Source organism: Larus michahellis, chromosome 6, assembly GCF_964199755.1.
Source record: "Larus michahellis chromosome 6, bLarMic1.1, whole genome shotgun sequence".
NCBI classification, from domain to species: Eukaryota; Metazoa; Chordata; class Aves; order Charadriiformes; family Laridae; genus Larus; species Larus michahellis.
The window spans coordinates 51,771,900-51,789,337 of NC_133901.1; the positions used below are offsets into that span (position 1 = coordinate 51,771,900).

The window sequence follows — 17,438 nt, forward strand, 5'->3', positions numbered from 1 at the left end:
CTCAGCAGTCTATCTGCACAAATGCACCAAGGTTTCCATGCTCAAATTACTTCACTGTGCACAGAATGATCCAAGAGCACATTCAAATGGTGCAGAAGGTGCTTTCATTTTGGAAAGGTGGTGTTCTAAGTAGTACAAAGGCTTTGTTTAGAGGGATGGCACCCTTCTCTTGCACTCTTCTAGAGACAGTATTCCCCAGGATCACTTTATCCCCTGCCTTTCACTGTGCCACGGGCATTTCCTTGTATACGTATCCACACGAAACGGACCACACTCTCTGCCATTTCATGTCTCCCTGTGCCACCAGATCCACCAGTTTTGCCTGCCAGGGACCAAGGCCCATCGTAGGGTCACACATAGGCATGTATTTTTCTTTAAATATTTGCAGGTCACAAAAAAAATTCATGTAATCCGCAAAAGGGGGTTAGAATCACGGCACTCATCTTTTTACGAATGTACACGTGCTCTCTCATGTGCAAGCACGCAAACTCACCCAGGGAGTTCTTCCCTGCTCTCCAGCTTGTGCGCCTCACAAGAATCTGTGTACAGCCAGATACCCTTCCTCTGTCCCCATCCTTGCTGCCTCCGTGTGCACAGACCCCCGACTCAGGCACACATGTAGCCTGAAATTGCTAAAGCCATGTAAGGGAGTTGGATGTCAATACTGGATGACTCTCTGCATCTTGTTTGGCACAATGGCCAGGACTGCCTTCTGTAAAACCACAGCAGGTCTGGTTTTGACACTATCCAAGTCAAATCTGCCTTAGCCTCTCACTCCATCTTTATCTCTTGCCCTTTCCTCCCTCAACCCCACCCAGCCGTGCTCTCCACCGCCTCTGACTGCTTCGTGTTGTGGCTGGCTGGCTGTCTGCCAGAGACAGCACCACAAACATTGTCCCTTTAAAACTCTAAATTTGCCATTTGTTCCATAGGGATAGGGAATTTGCGACGTTATTCATTTTCCGCTCTGCCTCTGCTTACACAGCTTTGGCCCATTCGTACGTAGCACATCCCAGAAATACGCTTCCCCTATGCAGTCAGTATGCAAACACGATCTCCTTTTCTTCAGAGATATTATTCCTTCCTTTCCTCTTCTCTTCTACATCTCCTCCCTTCCCTACTGATTTTATAAATAAGCGTATATGTATTTTTGTGTATGTATAATTTATGTATAAATGTATAATTTTTCAAGCTTGAAAGTCTAAATTTAAACAACCAAGAAACCTAAATTCAGGCAAATATTAACAGCGGGCCCTATTACATAGCTACATTGTGCTGTGTTTTTCTTTTTAAAGGCAAGTGACCAAAAATTGTTCTTAAAAGAATTTTTAGAGAAACATGAGTGTGTTGAAAGGCAACAGTCCCTTTAAGAAGCACCCAAATGTTAGTGCCCAAAGACTCTATCGCAATTTTAAAGGGAGAGCGTGGAAATGGGCAGGGGGGTAATGAGGTTGCCCTCATATTTCCGCCCAGCTTGAAGAAAATGAGGACTAGTTCCAGGAATCAAAGGGCTGGGATACTAACCCTCCCTGACCAAAGAAATTGGTACTGGTATTATTGCCAGAACCATCCAAACTATCCAGAAACTGGACATGGTGCAGGGCACTGTGTCTGACAGATATGTGAGGGTTTTGTGACTTTGTCATCCGGTCACAGGCTCTGCTATTTCTTTTATAAATTGACAAACAGCCATCAATCTGCCTTGCAAAACATGGATAGCACCCCTCTCAAGTGAAGTACAGTGATGGCTGATAGCTATTCCTGATGCAATTTGCCTCCCAACCAGAGAGGGAAGTTTAACCCTGTGCCTTGGACCCTGTGAAAAGGGGAGGGTGCTTAACGTTGGAAGGAAGAGGAACTGTTCAAAATTAAGCCAAAGAAATAAAAACTAAATTGGCCCCCAGGAGAGAACAATTAATAGAGGCAAACTCCAGCATATCTGTGTGTGTATGCATGTGTGTATGTGTTGGGGGAGTTGCTAGAAGCCTGGGGAACAATATGCCGTACAGATTTTAGAAATACTACAGGAACTGCAGAGCTAGTGGATGACAGCAGCCAGAAATGTCCTACTTCTATTTTTCATACAGGCAGAGACAAGCCACCAGAATCTCCCTTCCTGATTTAACAGTGAGGATTGGGTAAATGTTTCATACATAGCATTTTCTGGAAAGCATATCTGTGAACTCACAGACCGTTAGCTCAGGCTTTTGGCACATCACTCTTTCTCCTCTCTGTCAAAACTGGTACACACATAAATCCCAAGCCAGACAGAGGACAAAGGAATATCCTTCCCCAACCACATCGAACTCCCGTATATGCTGCCTTTAGCCTACCAGCATTTTGTGTCACCGTCTACGTGCCTGCCCAGAGATACATGTTCCCTGCCATATACCAATATACTCATACATAGTATCCAACCAGAACATTTCCCCAAAGGTACCTACCCGCATTGCACTCACAGTCCCGATATAAATGCCCTACTAAAAAATGCTGTATAACTCTGCTTTTTCCTTCCCCATACCCACCTCTGAACACCCAACCTTTCAAATTTGCCTACTAAATATATATATACATATATAAACATACCCTCTACTCTTCCCCTATCCCATCACTCCTCCTTGATATCTGTATGGACAGACATATTCTGTCCCTATGTCTCAAACACTTCATGCATACATCCTGTCATTCTTCACACCCCAACCACAGCTATTCCTCTCCTATGGCTCCAGGATTGAACTATTGTGTTGTCCATTTCCCAGCGACAAGGGGTCTAGTTACAGGTTTATTGATTGGTTTTCATGCAGACAGATGGATCTGCCTTTGGTCTCCCCACCAAAATCTACCTCTGTATGGGCTGATTGTCACTGCTCCGGGGATAAGATTTCACCAGGAGACCACCCTCCATGCAAACATCCTTCACCCAGGCCACGGATGGTAATAAATGGAGTCAGGCTGAGCCATAATAAAAGCAATTGAGTGGGTTACCTGTGCAGACATGAGATTTATACCTCCTCATATTTGATGTGATTGTTTTATTGAGTTCTCAGTGCAGTTTGGATGCCGTTTATTTATTTATTTATATGCCTACTTATCGGGAAGAAGGGGGAGGCTGTCGCAATCTGGCCAGTGTTCAGCCTGTGTCTCGCCAGATGTGAGCCCGAGGAAGAGGGCTCTCTAGTTCTGCTCTGCCTTTTACCTAGACTTGGGCTTGGTGGGTGAACCCTGGCCAGATAATCTCATTTCTTTTAGCAGACCAAGATGTTTGTTTCAGGATCCCTGGCACCTTGAGGACTGTCTGAATTATGAATCTAGTAGAAGCTAAGGGGATGGCGTAAAGAAAGACGCATGTATATGCTGATTTTCTCAAAGAACCTCTCAAAAGAAATTCCAATTTACGCTGTGCCTGTTTTGGACAATGGGCTGTGATCTATGCACAGAGCCTCTTTATGCCATTGCTATAGAAATAGTAAGCACCAGCATTGCTTCTGACTCTGTCATCACATGTGAGCGTTCAGAAATATTAGCAGGTGCAAATTGATTGGAAATGAATATTTGTAAGTGCACTCTGAGGAGTTTGGAAACCAAGTGATTAGATTTGTGATTTTCAGCTGGGTAGATAGCCATGTAAGTGCTACAAAATCAGCTCTCAGTTACTGGCACTAGAGAAAATTGGAGGCTAGTGCTGAATATCGTACTGTCTAGTATTTCATCATGAGCCTAACAGTGTTTGTTGTGGGTTTTCCAGCTCCTCTAGTCAAGTGATAGCATGAGAATTTCAGTTCTTATTTAAAAAAGTATGTTTCCAGTGCTTGTGGGGGCTTGAAAAGGGGCCTGTCGGCGCTCTGAAGGCTCAAAGGACTGCATTGTTAAGGTGTTTTTAAAGTCATTTAATGGGAGTCAGATATCCAAATCCCTTTAAAAAATTAGGATAGAAAAGAGAAAACAAGTAAAACCAAACCCACATGGTATTACAAGTACTCATGATTTTTATGCCAATTGCATGATTTAGGCTCTGCCTTGGTATTTTTAAACAGTTGGGACTGGTAAATATGGCCATGTGTGTATAGACTCCAGTAGATTAATTGGGATTACAGTGGAAAAATCCTCATTCCTGTTAGCTCTCAGTTTAAAGAATGATTCTTTGGGAGAAAAACTCAAACCTTTCTGACACTTTCAGGAGTAGTAATCACCATCAGAGCTGTCTACACACAGATAGGATTTCCTAAAGCCCTAGTTAACTGCACGGATGTCAGGCCAATGACAAATGCTTTTGAAAGTCTCTACCTCTCCATTTATAGAAACCTTTCCCAAAAGTTGGATCCCTAAACATTTTGCTGATTGTAACTAGTGAGCCTAGACTCCATTTGAATTTCAGCATGCCTTAATTGAAGACTATGGCAAATTAATCTAAGTGAAGCTCAGCCTTTTTCAACTGTTTTGAATCTTTTCATTCAACTGGTTTTTTTAGCTGTTTTGAATCTTTTTATTAAAGTAATATGGAAATCTTTTGTTTGAATGGGCTTTAGGAACAGAGATGGATTTTTGGGGATATTTGATATCTGCTGAAAACATGACTTTGTTTTGTATGCGTCATGTCATCATATCATAAAGGGTCCAGCTGGCCTGCTAGGGCATTATCTATCTCTTTAGCCAATGCAAGATTATTTCTTACTGTATGCTTGCTTGTTATTAATGCCGTCTAGTTATATATATTCCAAGAAATCAGGAATTCCTATGGGATACAATTCCACAACTTAATGGACCTCCCTATCAGGAGATACCTTCTGCTACCATTTAAATATTTCCTTTCTTATTTCCCTTCCTTCATTCCTGGCTATACTGCTTTGTTTAAATGTGAATAATTCCTTTCCTGTTGGAGGGACTGTGCCCTTCAGATCACTGTATTGTTCTCACCACTTCATCGTTGCTTGGCCAAGCCACTTATATTTTCTCCTCTTTTCTCCCAAAGTCAAATGAGTTTTTTCACATAATAGTGATTCTGTTAAATGAGGTTTAGCTCTGTAAGACTCATTCACTCAGCGCTGAAATGCAGCTACCTCCATGGCAGAATGCAGCAATCATTCACTAGATGCAAAAGCCTGAAAATGTTTAACTTCCACCAAAAATCAAGCTTTCTGTACATCTATACAAAAAGGAAGGGCGGGGATTTTTAGGTGATAAAGAGAACGATGTGGTTCTCAACTTCGAGGTTCACAGAACAGGGAGCTCAAAACTTCCCAGGCACAACCAATTTTACTTGCTAACTGCCTCTGTTGAACTAATATCCTTGCAATATGAAAATTAGAAAAAATGCGGCTAGCTTATTGTAGTTCCCACCATACAACCTTCCAGTGGCCAGATATGAGGAATAAGACAAAGAGAAATGCTGTGAGCATTCATTTACTCTTTCAGCTGCAGTAACATTGTCTGTAACCTCTGCTTTATGAGCCTGTCCTTTATTTGCAATGATAAAAAGAAGATAATACCAGGTTTGTGTCTGATGGAAAAGAATCTGAATTTAAAGGAGTATATTCCTTGTAATGAAGCCCTGTATGACCCGACTGCATTCTTTGCTCAGCTGAAAGCAACTGGCAGTAGAAGTCTTCTACCTTGAGAGCACGGCCCGATGCAGGAAATTGAATGGGAACCTTAGATTCAGCATCAACTAAGTGAGAGGATCCCTGCTAGGATCCCGAGTTTCTTCTGTGCCTGCTAAGAAGTGCCAGGCTACGAGACCTGGTATACTCTGTTGGGTACTGTGGGACAAATTTTCTTCAGCCCTGCTTTGTACCAACCCATTGTCAGTCAGAGGCTAGCCCAGGCTACACGGCCAGTTGAATCCTTGGCCTCTCTATTGAGGAAACTGACATGTGGCTACTAAATACTGATGCTGGTGATGCGTTTGTGCGACACACGCGCCTGCCAGTTGAAACTGTGCAGTTCACCCTGTGTTCACTGCAGGCCATGCAGCTGTCACTACCTTTGGTCACTACAAACAAGATGCCGCTAGGGATACTCCATATTCTTCCAAATTCTCCCTCGACTCATTACCTGTCCTCCAAGAATTATAGATTTGTTCATTGGGAAAGACAGGGAGAGATTCGGCAGTGGCTTTGGACACGGTATCCTTTGGGGGAATTCTCAAGCGAGGCTAGCAAGAGTGACTCAGAGCCCTGTTTGCATAACATTGATTTCTTCCGCATATGACACAGCCCCTGCCCTAATACGCCTGCCTTTTCCAGACTCGATTGTTTGTCTTGAGATGTTACATTTACCTCAATCAAGATTCTGTTCAATTCTATCTCCCCCGCATGGGCTAAAGCCTCGGATGATGTAAAACAACCTACCTCCAGTTTTGAACCTTTTCTCATTACGTATCGAACTCCATGGGCGTTTTTAGTGAAGGATCACACAGAATTTTACAAGGCAGCTAAATACTGTTAGTTTCATTTTACAGATGGCAAAGCAGCCTCATAAGGAGTCCGTGTGACCTGCCCAAGATCAACCAGGAAGTTAATGGCAGAACTGGTAAGAGAAATCTGATCTCCTAATACGCCATTCTTTGCTCTAAACTACAGGCCTGCCCACGGCCACTGAAATTGGACACATCCTCAATAATATTTCAATGTACAAGTATATTTCACTGGTCATTATAACCTGAGTCAATGTTTATGTTTTTCCATGTGTATTTTTTAAAAGCACATCATTAGTGGAGACCTTAGGAATCATTAGCCAATTGTTATATAATGAAACAGGAAACATCTCCCCAAACCAAGTGCTTAACACTAGAAATTAATGTCTACGCAATACCTAAGCGAAGACTGAAAAAACATCTAGTGGCTTTATTCTCTGCTATCAGGTATTAGTTAGGTCTACTCTCAGAAACCCAGGGGCCAAAGTGTATCCAAAAGTCTGACTGAACTCCATAATGCTTTGGCTTCATCATTCCTTTGAGAAGGACTAACTGTGAGTCCCTAGTACTGAACCCAGCCGCCTGTGAGCCAGGATAGAGGGACAAACTGGAGGAGGGGGAGTGTTTTGCTTTGCCCTTCTGGACCCATAAGGAATTTAAGAGAAGCAGAAAATAATGATTAAACTACGATGTCTGTTGCATCACTTGCATAACCGTGAATGTGCGTCTGTGATGTGCTCCGTCCTGTTCCTACTAAAGTACACTGTCTAATTCAAAAGATTTTTCCAGAGTGATTATTATCTCATGAAACCTGAGTTCTTAGGCTAACTGTATGTACTGCGAAACAAAGCAAAAATTCCCATTAACATCTGCCACCAAGATCATACTTAGGAGACCGCCGCCGCAAGGCTTACAGCAGTGTCTAGATCCAATTGAAATATTCTAACCCAAAGTGACCAAAGGTAATTCGTTTATAGTTACATGATAGATGGAAAAGTTTGGGCTGTCAGGGTGCTCAAGAAGGGGGGTGCTCAAGTGATTTAAAGTAAGCAGGAATTCCTTACCAAAGAATTAAGAGCTTCTGTCGCTTGCCTGCTGCTCAATTACATGCACTACGTATATGTGTTTACACATATGCATGTATATATATATGTATGTATATATATATGCGTGTATACCTCTACATACACAATAGATTTATACTGTACAGTACCTAATGTATGAAGCGGCAACAGGAAAGCTCCCAGTGCAAAGATAACTGCTCTGTCTTGATCCTGTCAGTTCTGCTGCACTTCGCTTATTAACTAGTATACTCTCTAGACTTTTTTTGCCATAATTAAAGCAAAACTACTGCATAGCAGAAGACTTAATTCTTTCCCTGAAACTTGACAGGGTAGTTAAGTCATGTTTTTCACCAGAGTTTATATCTAGCCTTTATCTGCATAAGCTTGATATGAACAAGTTTCTGATAAATCTCAATACTGAATTACATGTTGTCCCAAACGTGTCCTGATATCCTCAGTGCAATACTGACAGATCAGTGCGACGTAGGCACATATAATTCATGTATCACAAAAAAATAATTAATGAAAAACAGATTTTAAAAATGTTTTAGGGAGACTTTAAAAATGGAATTGAAACTGTGTTGTTTTGTAGTCTCTCACCCGAAAGCCTTTGTTAATGTTGAACTAATCCCCAGAAAGAAAGAAAATGTAATTAATACATTTTCAGAAAATATTATAATAACCAAAAGTAGCTTTTTTTCATTACAAGGGGATATCCATTTTGAAGTGCAGTATTCACAGTCTGTCCAGGGACACAGAAAACTCCTGTTTCTGTAAATGCCTCGCTTATAGTCTCAAGATGTTGAACTGCTCATGGATGTAGCTCTAACAGTTCTGGGCATTGGCACAATGCAGGTTTTGATTTGGAAACCCCACATTTTGCGAAAATACAAAGACAGATATTTCTGGGTTGGTTTTAAAAATTGTCATCTATCTGAAGCTGCTCAGAGAGTCAGAGTGTTCGATTAACTCCAATTTGTGACCGTACCGCAGGTAAGGGGTGTGCTGTTACAAAAGATTGACCTGATTCTATGTGGGTTTTTTTTTTTACAATGGGACAGAGAAAAATGCATATTTAAATTGTGAACATAGTTCCTCTCTTTGTGTTTTGTGAGTTTTGTGAGCTGGAGTCACAAAAGTCACTGGAGTGATGAAGCTCACGCTAGTCTCCACGGCACCAGGATTGGGCCCTTATATACTCGCCATTTCCTATTCCATTGCAATTTTTTCCCAGTTTGCTGTCCTGTTTTTGCCTAGCACAGACTTGCAAATGTTATGACCTGTGATATGATGAGCTCACTTCCTTAAGGATGTAAGTTTTGGGGAGCCCCATACAAAGGTGAACAGTGGGAAGTTGGGCCTGAATTTTTACAAGCAATGGAGAAAGACTTAAATCGTATGAAGCCAAAATGCTCTTGTGCCTTGGTGACTACACACTCAAATGCCATCGCAGTATGAATCAAACATGGTGGGTCACAGCTGAGCCTCTTTAACGTAATAATACTTAGCAGCTACAAAGCACTTGTCCTTCTCAAAGCATTTTATAAGCACAATCTAACTGACATCTGTTCCCACCTCCTTCTGAGAAGGATCAGCCTTCTTTTCCAGGGTAGGGAAACTGAGGTACAAAATCCCCAAAGCCCTGCCGCAAATCGGTAGCAAAGGTGGGAGCAAAACCTGACACTCATCCTTCTGCCCGGGACATCGCAACCCGGACACAAGGCGTCAAGTCCGGCAGGCGTAAAAGCTGAGACTTCAGTGACATTTGGATGCTAACACCCCTTGAGCTAGCCAAAGTATACATGTGTGTCGGGTCTGTATACGCTATGCCTCCAAAGAGCCCACAGCCGTTCCTCTGGACTCCGGTACCACCAGCTTAATTCCTCCCAGGGACAGCTGGCTGTCCTTCTGCAGCTGCCTTTGTAAGGTGCCTGAATGTCAAACTGTTATTATTTCAATACCTGACTGAGAGAGTAACAGAGACCTGGAGGTTTTTTAGGAGGGTGTATAATTAACCGATCAGTATTATGTTACCCTGTTCATAACTTAATAACCATTTTAATACAGATGGCACACACAGGGATAATTTCCTAGGGTAGCCTAGCAGTATATTACAGAGACAGTGTGTCTGAGGGAATCTTTCTTAGCCAAGGTACATTCCACTAGCTAATTCTACCTGCTGTTTTCAAGATGATTTGGGATAATTCCATATCATTTGCAAAATATTAAAACCCATTTATATAGGATGCCAGATTTAGAAATACACAGTCTGAGTTATTAGACATATTTTGATAAATCTGCCATGAAAAGCGCGAGACAAAAAATAGCACTGCGGTTCCCTGCTATTTATTTTTTGCTTCCCTTGCTATAAATATACCAGATTTAAAAAAAAAAATATCTGGCTAAACTTGTTATATATCAAAAGGGCCAATATACTGACTTGTGCATTTTTATCTATGCAGACACTACAAAAGCCTGCATGCATATTTACATATACCCTATATACATTTATTTGAGTGGGAAGTGCTGTATATTTGGGATTCCGTGCAAAATTCCATGTATTCTTACTCTCTCGGTGAGGTATTTTGTGCCTACATACATCCCCTTTGAAAATATCCCCGTTACTCTGTTTCTAGAGGTTGTATTTCTGGGGGCATAGTCAAGGTATCTGTACATACATTACACTAAAACAGCGTAATTACTTTTACTGGGTGGGTAAGAGTGTGGTGTGTTGCCAAAGTGTGGAAATCTGATGTATGTCGCGTTTTGAATGTGCAGGCATGTGAGCAGCCTGAGCGCTTTGCAGTGTGTTAGTACTTGATTACATCTATCACCGGCCGTTTTCTCCTGCATCGATCCTTTTTTTTTTTTTTTTTTTTGCCTGTCATATGGTTATTTTTGTCACCTCAAACCTGAGACCAAATCTGAGTCCCTCCACCAACAGAAGTCGCACCCTAGCAGCTGGGGGAGGAGATGGAGGGAGGGAAACTCTTCGCTAGTGCTGAGTCCATCCTGCTGCCTCCCGTGCCTCCTGCCCGGGCAGGGATCGGCCCCAGCCGGAGGCCGCAGAGAGCGGCGCATCCCAGCCGGGGGAAGGCACCGCCTCGCAAGTTTAGCCGGTCCCTGGGGCTGGCGATGAGGAGTGAGCCGGGGCAGTGGGTGCAAGGGAAGACTTGATCCAGCGCTCAGCGGCTCGGGGGTCTGAGCCTGGCTTGGCAGCGGATAACGGCAGCTTTTCGGCTCAGCCCTAATACCCTGGCAAGGCTGGCTATCATTTACACCCCGGGAGGGGTGTTGGAGGGACAGGGGGAAAACCCGGCTCCGCCGCCCCGTCACCCCGGCAGCCCCAACAGCTTCCAAACCTTGCGGCACCGCCGGGCTGCTCGGCGGGGAGCTCATCTCCTCTGACAGCAGCCCTGCCCGCCCCGGTCCAGGCACAAGCTGCAGCCCCACGGCGGGCAGCAGCAAACCCCGGGGCAGAGCCGCTCCCCCGCTGCCGGGGCCCGGGGTCGGACAGCCGGCTCCGGCCCCGCTGCCCAGGAGTGGGCTCGGGGGTCATGGCGGGGCCGGGGGTCCCGCTGCGGGCGGGGGGCTGGAGCAGGGCTGGATCTAACCTGACCGAGGAAGGATTGGGCCGTCCGCGCTGTGGAGAGGGGTTTTTATGGGGCAGTAAAGAGGCGATTGGGCCGCGAGCAGGGCTGCGGGATTGCTCTTACCTGTTTATGGAGGAGACGCTGGGGACCGTGTCGTTGTCGCAGATGCCCTCGGCCAGTAGCCTGTCCCGGATCTCCCAGGCGAACATTGTCGGGTTTTGTCTCTTGTACTCGGCGATTTTATCCACTACTTTGGGGGTCGCCACTTTGGGTTTGGAGCCGCCGATCACGCCGGGCTTGATGCTCCCCGTCTCGTAATACCTGCACAAAGGACGGTCAGTGACCTGCCATGCCCGGAACAGCCCCGCCGTCCCCGAGCACCCGGCTGCCCCTCGGAGCGACCCGCGGCCCCGGGCCCGGCTCCCCACCTCGGCTTCGGCCCGCCGGTGCGCGGCGTCGGGCGTCGGCGGCTCGGGTGCGGCATGGCGCGGCTCCGCGGGGCGCCTGGGGCTGGGGGACTCCCTTCTCCTCTCTAGGGTTCGTTCCCGCTCGCCTTTCTTTTTTTCGCCTTTTTTTTCCCCCCCCTTTTTTTTTTTGTGCGTGAGAAGCGAGGGGCGCTGGGCTGTTCGCTGCCTCCCCCTTCCCCCGCCTCACACGCACATACTCGTTTCAGGCCCGGGGATGGGGAAACAAAACAGAAACCCTCGCTCCGATGCGGCCAGCCGGAGGCGAAGCCCGGGGAGGGGGCGGTGGAGAACGGGCAGTGCCGGGCTCACACCCCCCCGCCCCGAGCTCGGGGTACGGGAGCTCGGTTCATTCGTACGGGGCAGCCCCAGCCCATCGCCCCGCTGGCCATCAGCGCTGCTGGCGACAGCGGCTGTGGCCCGTCCTTTGCAGAGGGCACGGCAGCGCACACACGCCGCCCGCACCGCCGGCTGGGCTCTGCCGCCCGCCGACACCGCTCCGCAGCCCAGCGGCCGGGCCCGGGGGAGTCGTGTTCCTCCCCTCTCTGGCTTGTCTCTGGGGATATTTCACACCACATTTGGCGGCGATCGGTTACCGCGGGTATTTATTTATTTATTTGCCCTGTTGTTTGTTTATTTACCCGTGTATTTGCTAAGGCCGCTCAGGGATTGTTGTGAGTTGGGGGATTTTGTTGTTGTTGTTGTTGGGGGCTTTTTCTGTCGTTCTTTCGGTTTTTTTCTCCCCCCGTCCCTTCTCTTTCCCGCCCTCCCGCCCACCCCTTGCAAATTGTTTGTCTTCCCAGGAGTTTCCAAACACCGCCGGGGGAGCGGGGGGCGAGCACGTCCTTCCCGGCTGGAGGAGGGGGCCCTGCTCAGCCGCGGCCTCCCGCGGCGCGGAGGTGCAGGGGCCGCCCGGGGAGGTGGCGGGGAGAGCCCGGCGCGGCGGGAAGGGCGGGAGGTCACACCGGAGCCGGGGAGGGATGCACCGTTGCCGTCCCAGGGGAGGGGAAGGAGCTGCCTCTTTCCTTACCTGCCCAGGATCTTGCTGACACAACCGTGGCTGACCCGCAGCTGCCTGGAAATGTCACAGGGTCGCACCCCCTGGTGAGCCAGCTCCACTATCCTTTGTCTCACCACGTCAGGTAGGGGCCTGCCGTTCACAAACACCCCCCCGAGCTGGTTCACACCCCCGTGCCCTGCTGGGGAAAGAGAAATAAAAAAAACACAACAACCCACGCACACCAGAAACACACCGTTAGTCGTGGATTCTTCGCCACTTGTACTGCAAAATCTCCAGTCACTACAGATGGATGGAGGTGACGGCGGGGGGTCGGGAGGGGGGAACAAGACGTGGGGGAGAGGGAGAAGAAGAGAAAAAGCGAGAAAGAACGAGAGAAAGAAAGAGGGGGAAACAGTGAGAATAAGAGAAAGAGAATGAGAGAAGGAGAAAGGAAGGTAACGAGAGAAAGAGAGAATGAAAGATAAAGAGAGAGAAAAAAAGAAAAAGGAAAAAAGAGGGGAAAGAGCTAGAGAGAAAGAAAGAGAAAGGACGAAAGAAATAGAAAAGAGGAAAGATGGGAAGCAAAGAGAAGGGAGAGTGTATTTTCCCGAGCGGAGGCTAGCCGGGGACTGTCCCCCACGTATGCCGTCTCCCCTCCCTGGGCCGGGGAGCCCCTCTCCCTCCCGCGGTCCCCGCCCGGGACGCCGGAGCGGCGGCTCCTCGGGGCCATTGTGGCGGGGCGCGGACGGAGGCAGCTTCAGCGCCGGCTGCTTTCCCAGGAGTTGGGGATAGATGCGCTCCCAAACTCCGAAGCGCAGCTGCTCAGCCTCTCCGGGCGGACCCTGCCGCAGTCCCCCTTCTCTCTGCTCTGGGGCTTTTCCTCTCGCCTTTCATTTTCTTTCCACGATTTTCTATCACATTGTCAATTACAGTTACTCGCGAACCCCGCCCTCCCTCACCCCGCGGCATGTCCCCCATGCAACGCTTCCTCTCCCGTTATTTTCGGATGCGAGTTGAAGGGATTCGGAGAGAAAAAAGAGAAGGGGAAAGAAATGTAGTGAGAGGGAGGGAGAGAGAAAGAGAATATTTTGTGTCCCGCGGTCGGTGTTCGTTTACATGCAGACCCTCTCTCTCTTCAGCTTTCGATCTTTGAAGGAAAAATCCTTCAATTTAAAAAAAAAAAACCTGACTCGCACGGTTCCGTCTTTTTTTTGCCCCACACAAATCTAATTCAGGAGAATTTAAAATACTGCGTTTTCCTCTCTTCCCCCCCTTTCCAGACAAAAACCCGCTCTCTCAGATAGGACTGCTAGCGTCGCTTTTTTCCCCGATCTTTCTCCATTTTGAGAAATAACTTGGGGAAAAAATAAGTATGCACCTGCTAAGCATGGGCAGGAGGGAAGGAGTGACGGGAATAAAAGGAAGTGTCTCCTTTTGGGACTGGGCAAGGCAGGCGGTTGTGAACCGCTTGCACCTGGGGTGGTCCGCGTTAGAGACGGGAGCAGTTCGCCTTTGCCCGGGCGTGCGGGCAGATGCACACTCGCAGGCGGTGCAGCTTCGCTGGCGCTGCTACCTGGGTGTCTCTATCTCCGGAATATCCAGCTGATATAGCTGTGGAGTGCACACTGTATTAAAGCTTTCCTTTCACACAACCCTAACCTTCTGTATCTTCCTCGCCAAGAGATCTTAGTTCGTTTTGCAGTTTGCTGAAAAATGATCTGTTTGTATTTTCGCTGAGGTTTTTTTCTCCCCTGCTTCTGACACTGACTTATTGGCTCTGAACTTAGTGGAAACTCTCATTGCCCTGCGATCGATCCAAGTCCTTTCGCACAAATAGAGTTTTTTCCATCTCCCCCACCCCTTCAGTAACACCTCCACGTATCCCCTCCCAGCCGCCTCGGCCAGGGCGCCGGCTGGCTTCCCCGTCCCTTCCCCGATCAGCCGGGGTTATTTGCTGCATTCTTTTGTTAGTCTTTCTTAAAACATATTTAGGGTTTCGGAGGGGAGGGAGGGATATTTATCTTCCCCCACTAAAACCCGCGAGTATATGTTGCTGTGTGTTTTCTTTATTTGTTCAGAAGCCCTTCTGCACATGTTGCCTCTAAAGTTACAAGACAGCAATTTCTTCGGCAACTCCATGATAAATAATTCAAAGCACCTTTTATAACTCGCATTACAAAGTATTAAAAGGCAACAGATGCAAAAAGGATTAAAAATTAATAATTCAAATTATTGCAGCCCGGATATTTTTTCACACGAGTTTGTTTTGCTCTGCCCCGTGCTTTTCTATGGTTATTTCTATCAGGGCAGGAAGATATTTACGTGTATTTATCTGCGTATAAGTGCCGGTGTCTGTATATACATATACCCAGCCAGTCGTCCCGCTTTCGTACGGATGGTGTTTTGCTGTCTCTGTGCGTCTCTGTCAGGAGCCCGCGCCCGTATGTATTTTAATTGCTTACTAATATCTAGGTCTGGAGCTCTAGAAATAGACTTTAGGGAACAAATCAAATGTTGATTTTATTATTTTTTTTTAAATCGGAAATCAAAATTATTCACGAATCTCACCGGAGTTTTTAAAAAATCAGCGACAGTGAAACGCCTCTTTCGGCTGCCTACATGTTCCGGATCGTACCGGAGGCAGAATTACTGCAATCGCGTCTGAAAGCAGGTCGCACCGCTGAAAACTAAAAATAATGTCTAATGCACGGACTATTTTCTTTTAAAGGTCTTCGAAAATTAAACCCTAAATTTTAAGCAATGTATCCTGGAAATCATTAATTTGGAAACAGGAAGACAGTTACCTACACCCATGTCTGAGGATCTGATCATGGGTTCGTATTTCTACGTCTTCCTTCTCACCGCAAAATCGGGATTTTTTTAAACTTCAGGCATTTCCATTTTATATCTTTTGGGTTTGTTTTTATGCAGCGGGCAGGGCGTGTCCTCAAAAGTTTCGGTGTCAAAAGTTACAAATTGCTCTTAATTATTCATTTCCTGACTCAAGATGCTCTCAATCTCGGCTTTCTATTTGTATTTTTTTTTCTTTAGTTTAAATCTCGGTATTATTTTCCTTCCTTGCGGTGAAATTAAAATTCCTGAAAATTCCTTGTTACAGTCCCTGATAAAGGGGTCTTTTCGCTTTCCTTCGTCCCCCTCTTTTCTATAAATGTTCTTTAAAGTGAAAACATATCACGAATGCACTTTCCTCTGTGCCAGGAATGCATTTAAAATGCACACCGGGGATCTGGTAAATAAACCAGGAGGGATCGTGACTTCTTGGGAGCCTCCGAAGCCGCCAGATCTCCCAGCCATACAATTGTCCTATTTTTCCCGCAGTCCAGCCTTTCACCAAACCGAACCAAACCGAAGCACGGAACCGCCACCGACCAACCCGCCATTAATTTGAAACTGGCGTCTCCTCTCTTGCCACTGAAATCCGAAATCAAAGCAAACAGCATCAGATCGCGGGGGAAACTGTGGGTTCAGAGCCACGCAGGGCTGCGGGAAGCCCTGTCCCGGCGGGGCAGGGACAGGGACCAGCCTGGGGGCTGACACGAGTCGGAATAAACTCGTGTTGTTTGCGGGGCGATGGGGAAAGTGCCTCTGCGGAGGTAAGATCTGGTTCGGGGGGGTGTTTTCTTTGGCACACGGACGGCTCGCAGCCCGGGCACAGTCGCACACAGCCCCCTGCCCCCCGGGCTGGGGGTCCTGGCCCCCGCCCCGCCGCCGGCACGGAGCCCTGCTCCCCCCGGGCCCGGGGCTGCCCGGGACCCCCGCTCTGCCGCTGGGGCTGGCGGTGCCCGTCCTGCCTTACGAACGCCACTCTGAGCCCGGGTTTGGCCAGGGGAGGAGCGGCTGGCGGTGAAAGGATGGACCTGGAGGAGGATCAGGTGAGGAGGAATGGTTGGGAAAGGAGGAATGGAGGGATGAGAGAGAGGGAGAGCAGCGGAAGGAGCCGGGCTCCAGTACTCACGGTGCATTGCTGAGAAGGGGTCTGCCTTGCAGTGCATATCCATGGGGAGGCAAAGGAAGGGGAAGAAATCGGCTGAAGCCGCCGTGTCGCCTCTAAAACTCAACTTCAAGACTTAGGGGAGAAAAAAAATAAAAAAAAAAAAAAACCAAAACAAAACAAAACAAAAAAACACACAAGGAGAGGAGAGGAGGGGAGCGGCGGGGTGCGCTGGCCCCCCTGCCCGGCGGAGCGGGGAGCAAAGTACTTTCCGGGGGGCGGGAGGGCTGCGCCGGCTCTGGGGGGCCGGGGCGGCGGGGCCGGCGGAGTCAGCAGAGTCCGTGGGAGCGAGGGGCTGGCGACGCCGGGGGGCAGGTGGGTGTCATGGCTGGGAGGGCTCAGAGCATCCCCGGCGGCGGGGAGGGGGTGCCGGAGCAAGGTGCGGCCGGCGGCCGGGCGGCAGAAGGCGCAGGAGGACGCGGCTCTCCCTCCTCCTCCTCCTCCTCCCGCGGTCCGGGGCTAGTTCATTTAAGTTCAAAGCGGAGTAGCAATCCCCGGGAAAGCTGCGAGCGGCGGGCGGGCGCGCCCCCTCCTCTCGGCCGGGCGGAGGATCCAGCGCCCGGCGGACTTTCGCCCGAGGTGGGAAGTGCTTGCGAGGAGCCGGGGCCGGAGACTGGAGCCTCCGCTCCCGGTGTGTGTCTCTCTAAAAGCCGCAGCGCCCTCAGCCCCCCGCCCGCCTCCCCGGAGATGGATGACTTGTCAGACAAAGGCAATAGATTCCGACACTCTCTGATTCGCCAGCGCGCCGAGCCGAGCGCGGCCAGGAGAGGAGAGGAGAGGAGAGGGGAGAGGAGAGAGGAGGGCCGGGCCGGCGGCGCTCGGCGCGGGGGGGCCGCCGCCTGCGGGACCCGGCGGCGGGGGAGCCCCGGCCCTGCGCTCCCAGCGCCCCGGGC

General features: G+C 48.3%; 1 protein-coding gene across 5 annotated transcripts in view; it reads right to left on the reverse strand.

Moving 5' to 3' along the window:
- Positions 1 to 17,030, reverse strand: part of PAX2 (paired box 2) — an 84,941-nt gene extending 67,911 nt beyond the window's left edge. For 2 of the 5 annotated variants that reach the window (XM_074589857.1, XM_074589859.1), the window contains exons 1-3: positions 16,510 to 17,030; positions 12,564 to 12,732; positions 11,193 to 11,390 (exon numbers count right to left, since the gene is read on the reverse strand). In XM_074589857.1, the coding sequence (XP_074445958.1) occupies positions 11,193 to 11,390; positions 12,564 to 12,732; positions 16,510 to 16,552 (410 nt within the window). In that variant the 5' untranslated portion in view covers positions 16,553 to 17,030. Of the gene's footprint in view, positions 1 to 11,192; positions 11,391 to 12,563; positions 12,733 to 16,509 lie in introns of those variants that run through there. The other 3 variants (XM_074589861.1, XM_074589860.1, XM_074589858.1) reach the window with 2 other exon arrangements.
- Between the last annotated feature and the right edge of the window lie 408 nt (positions 17,031 to 17,438).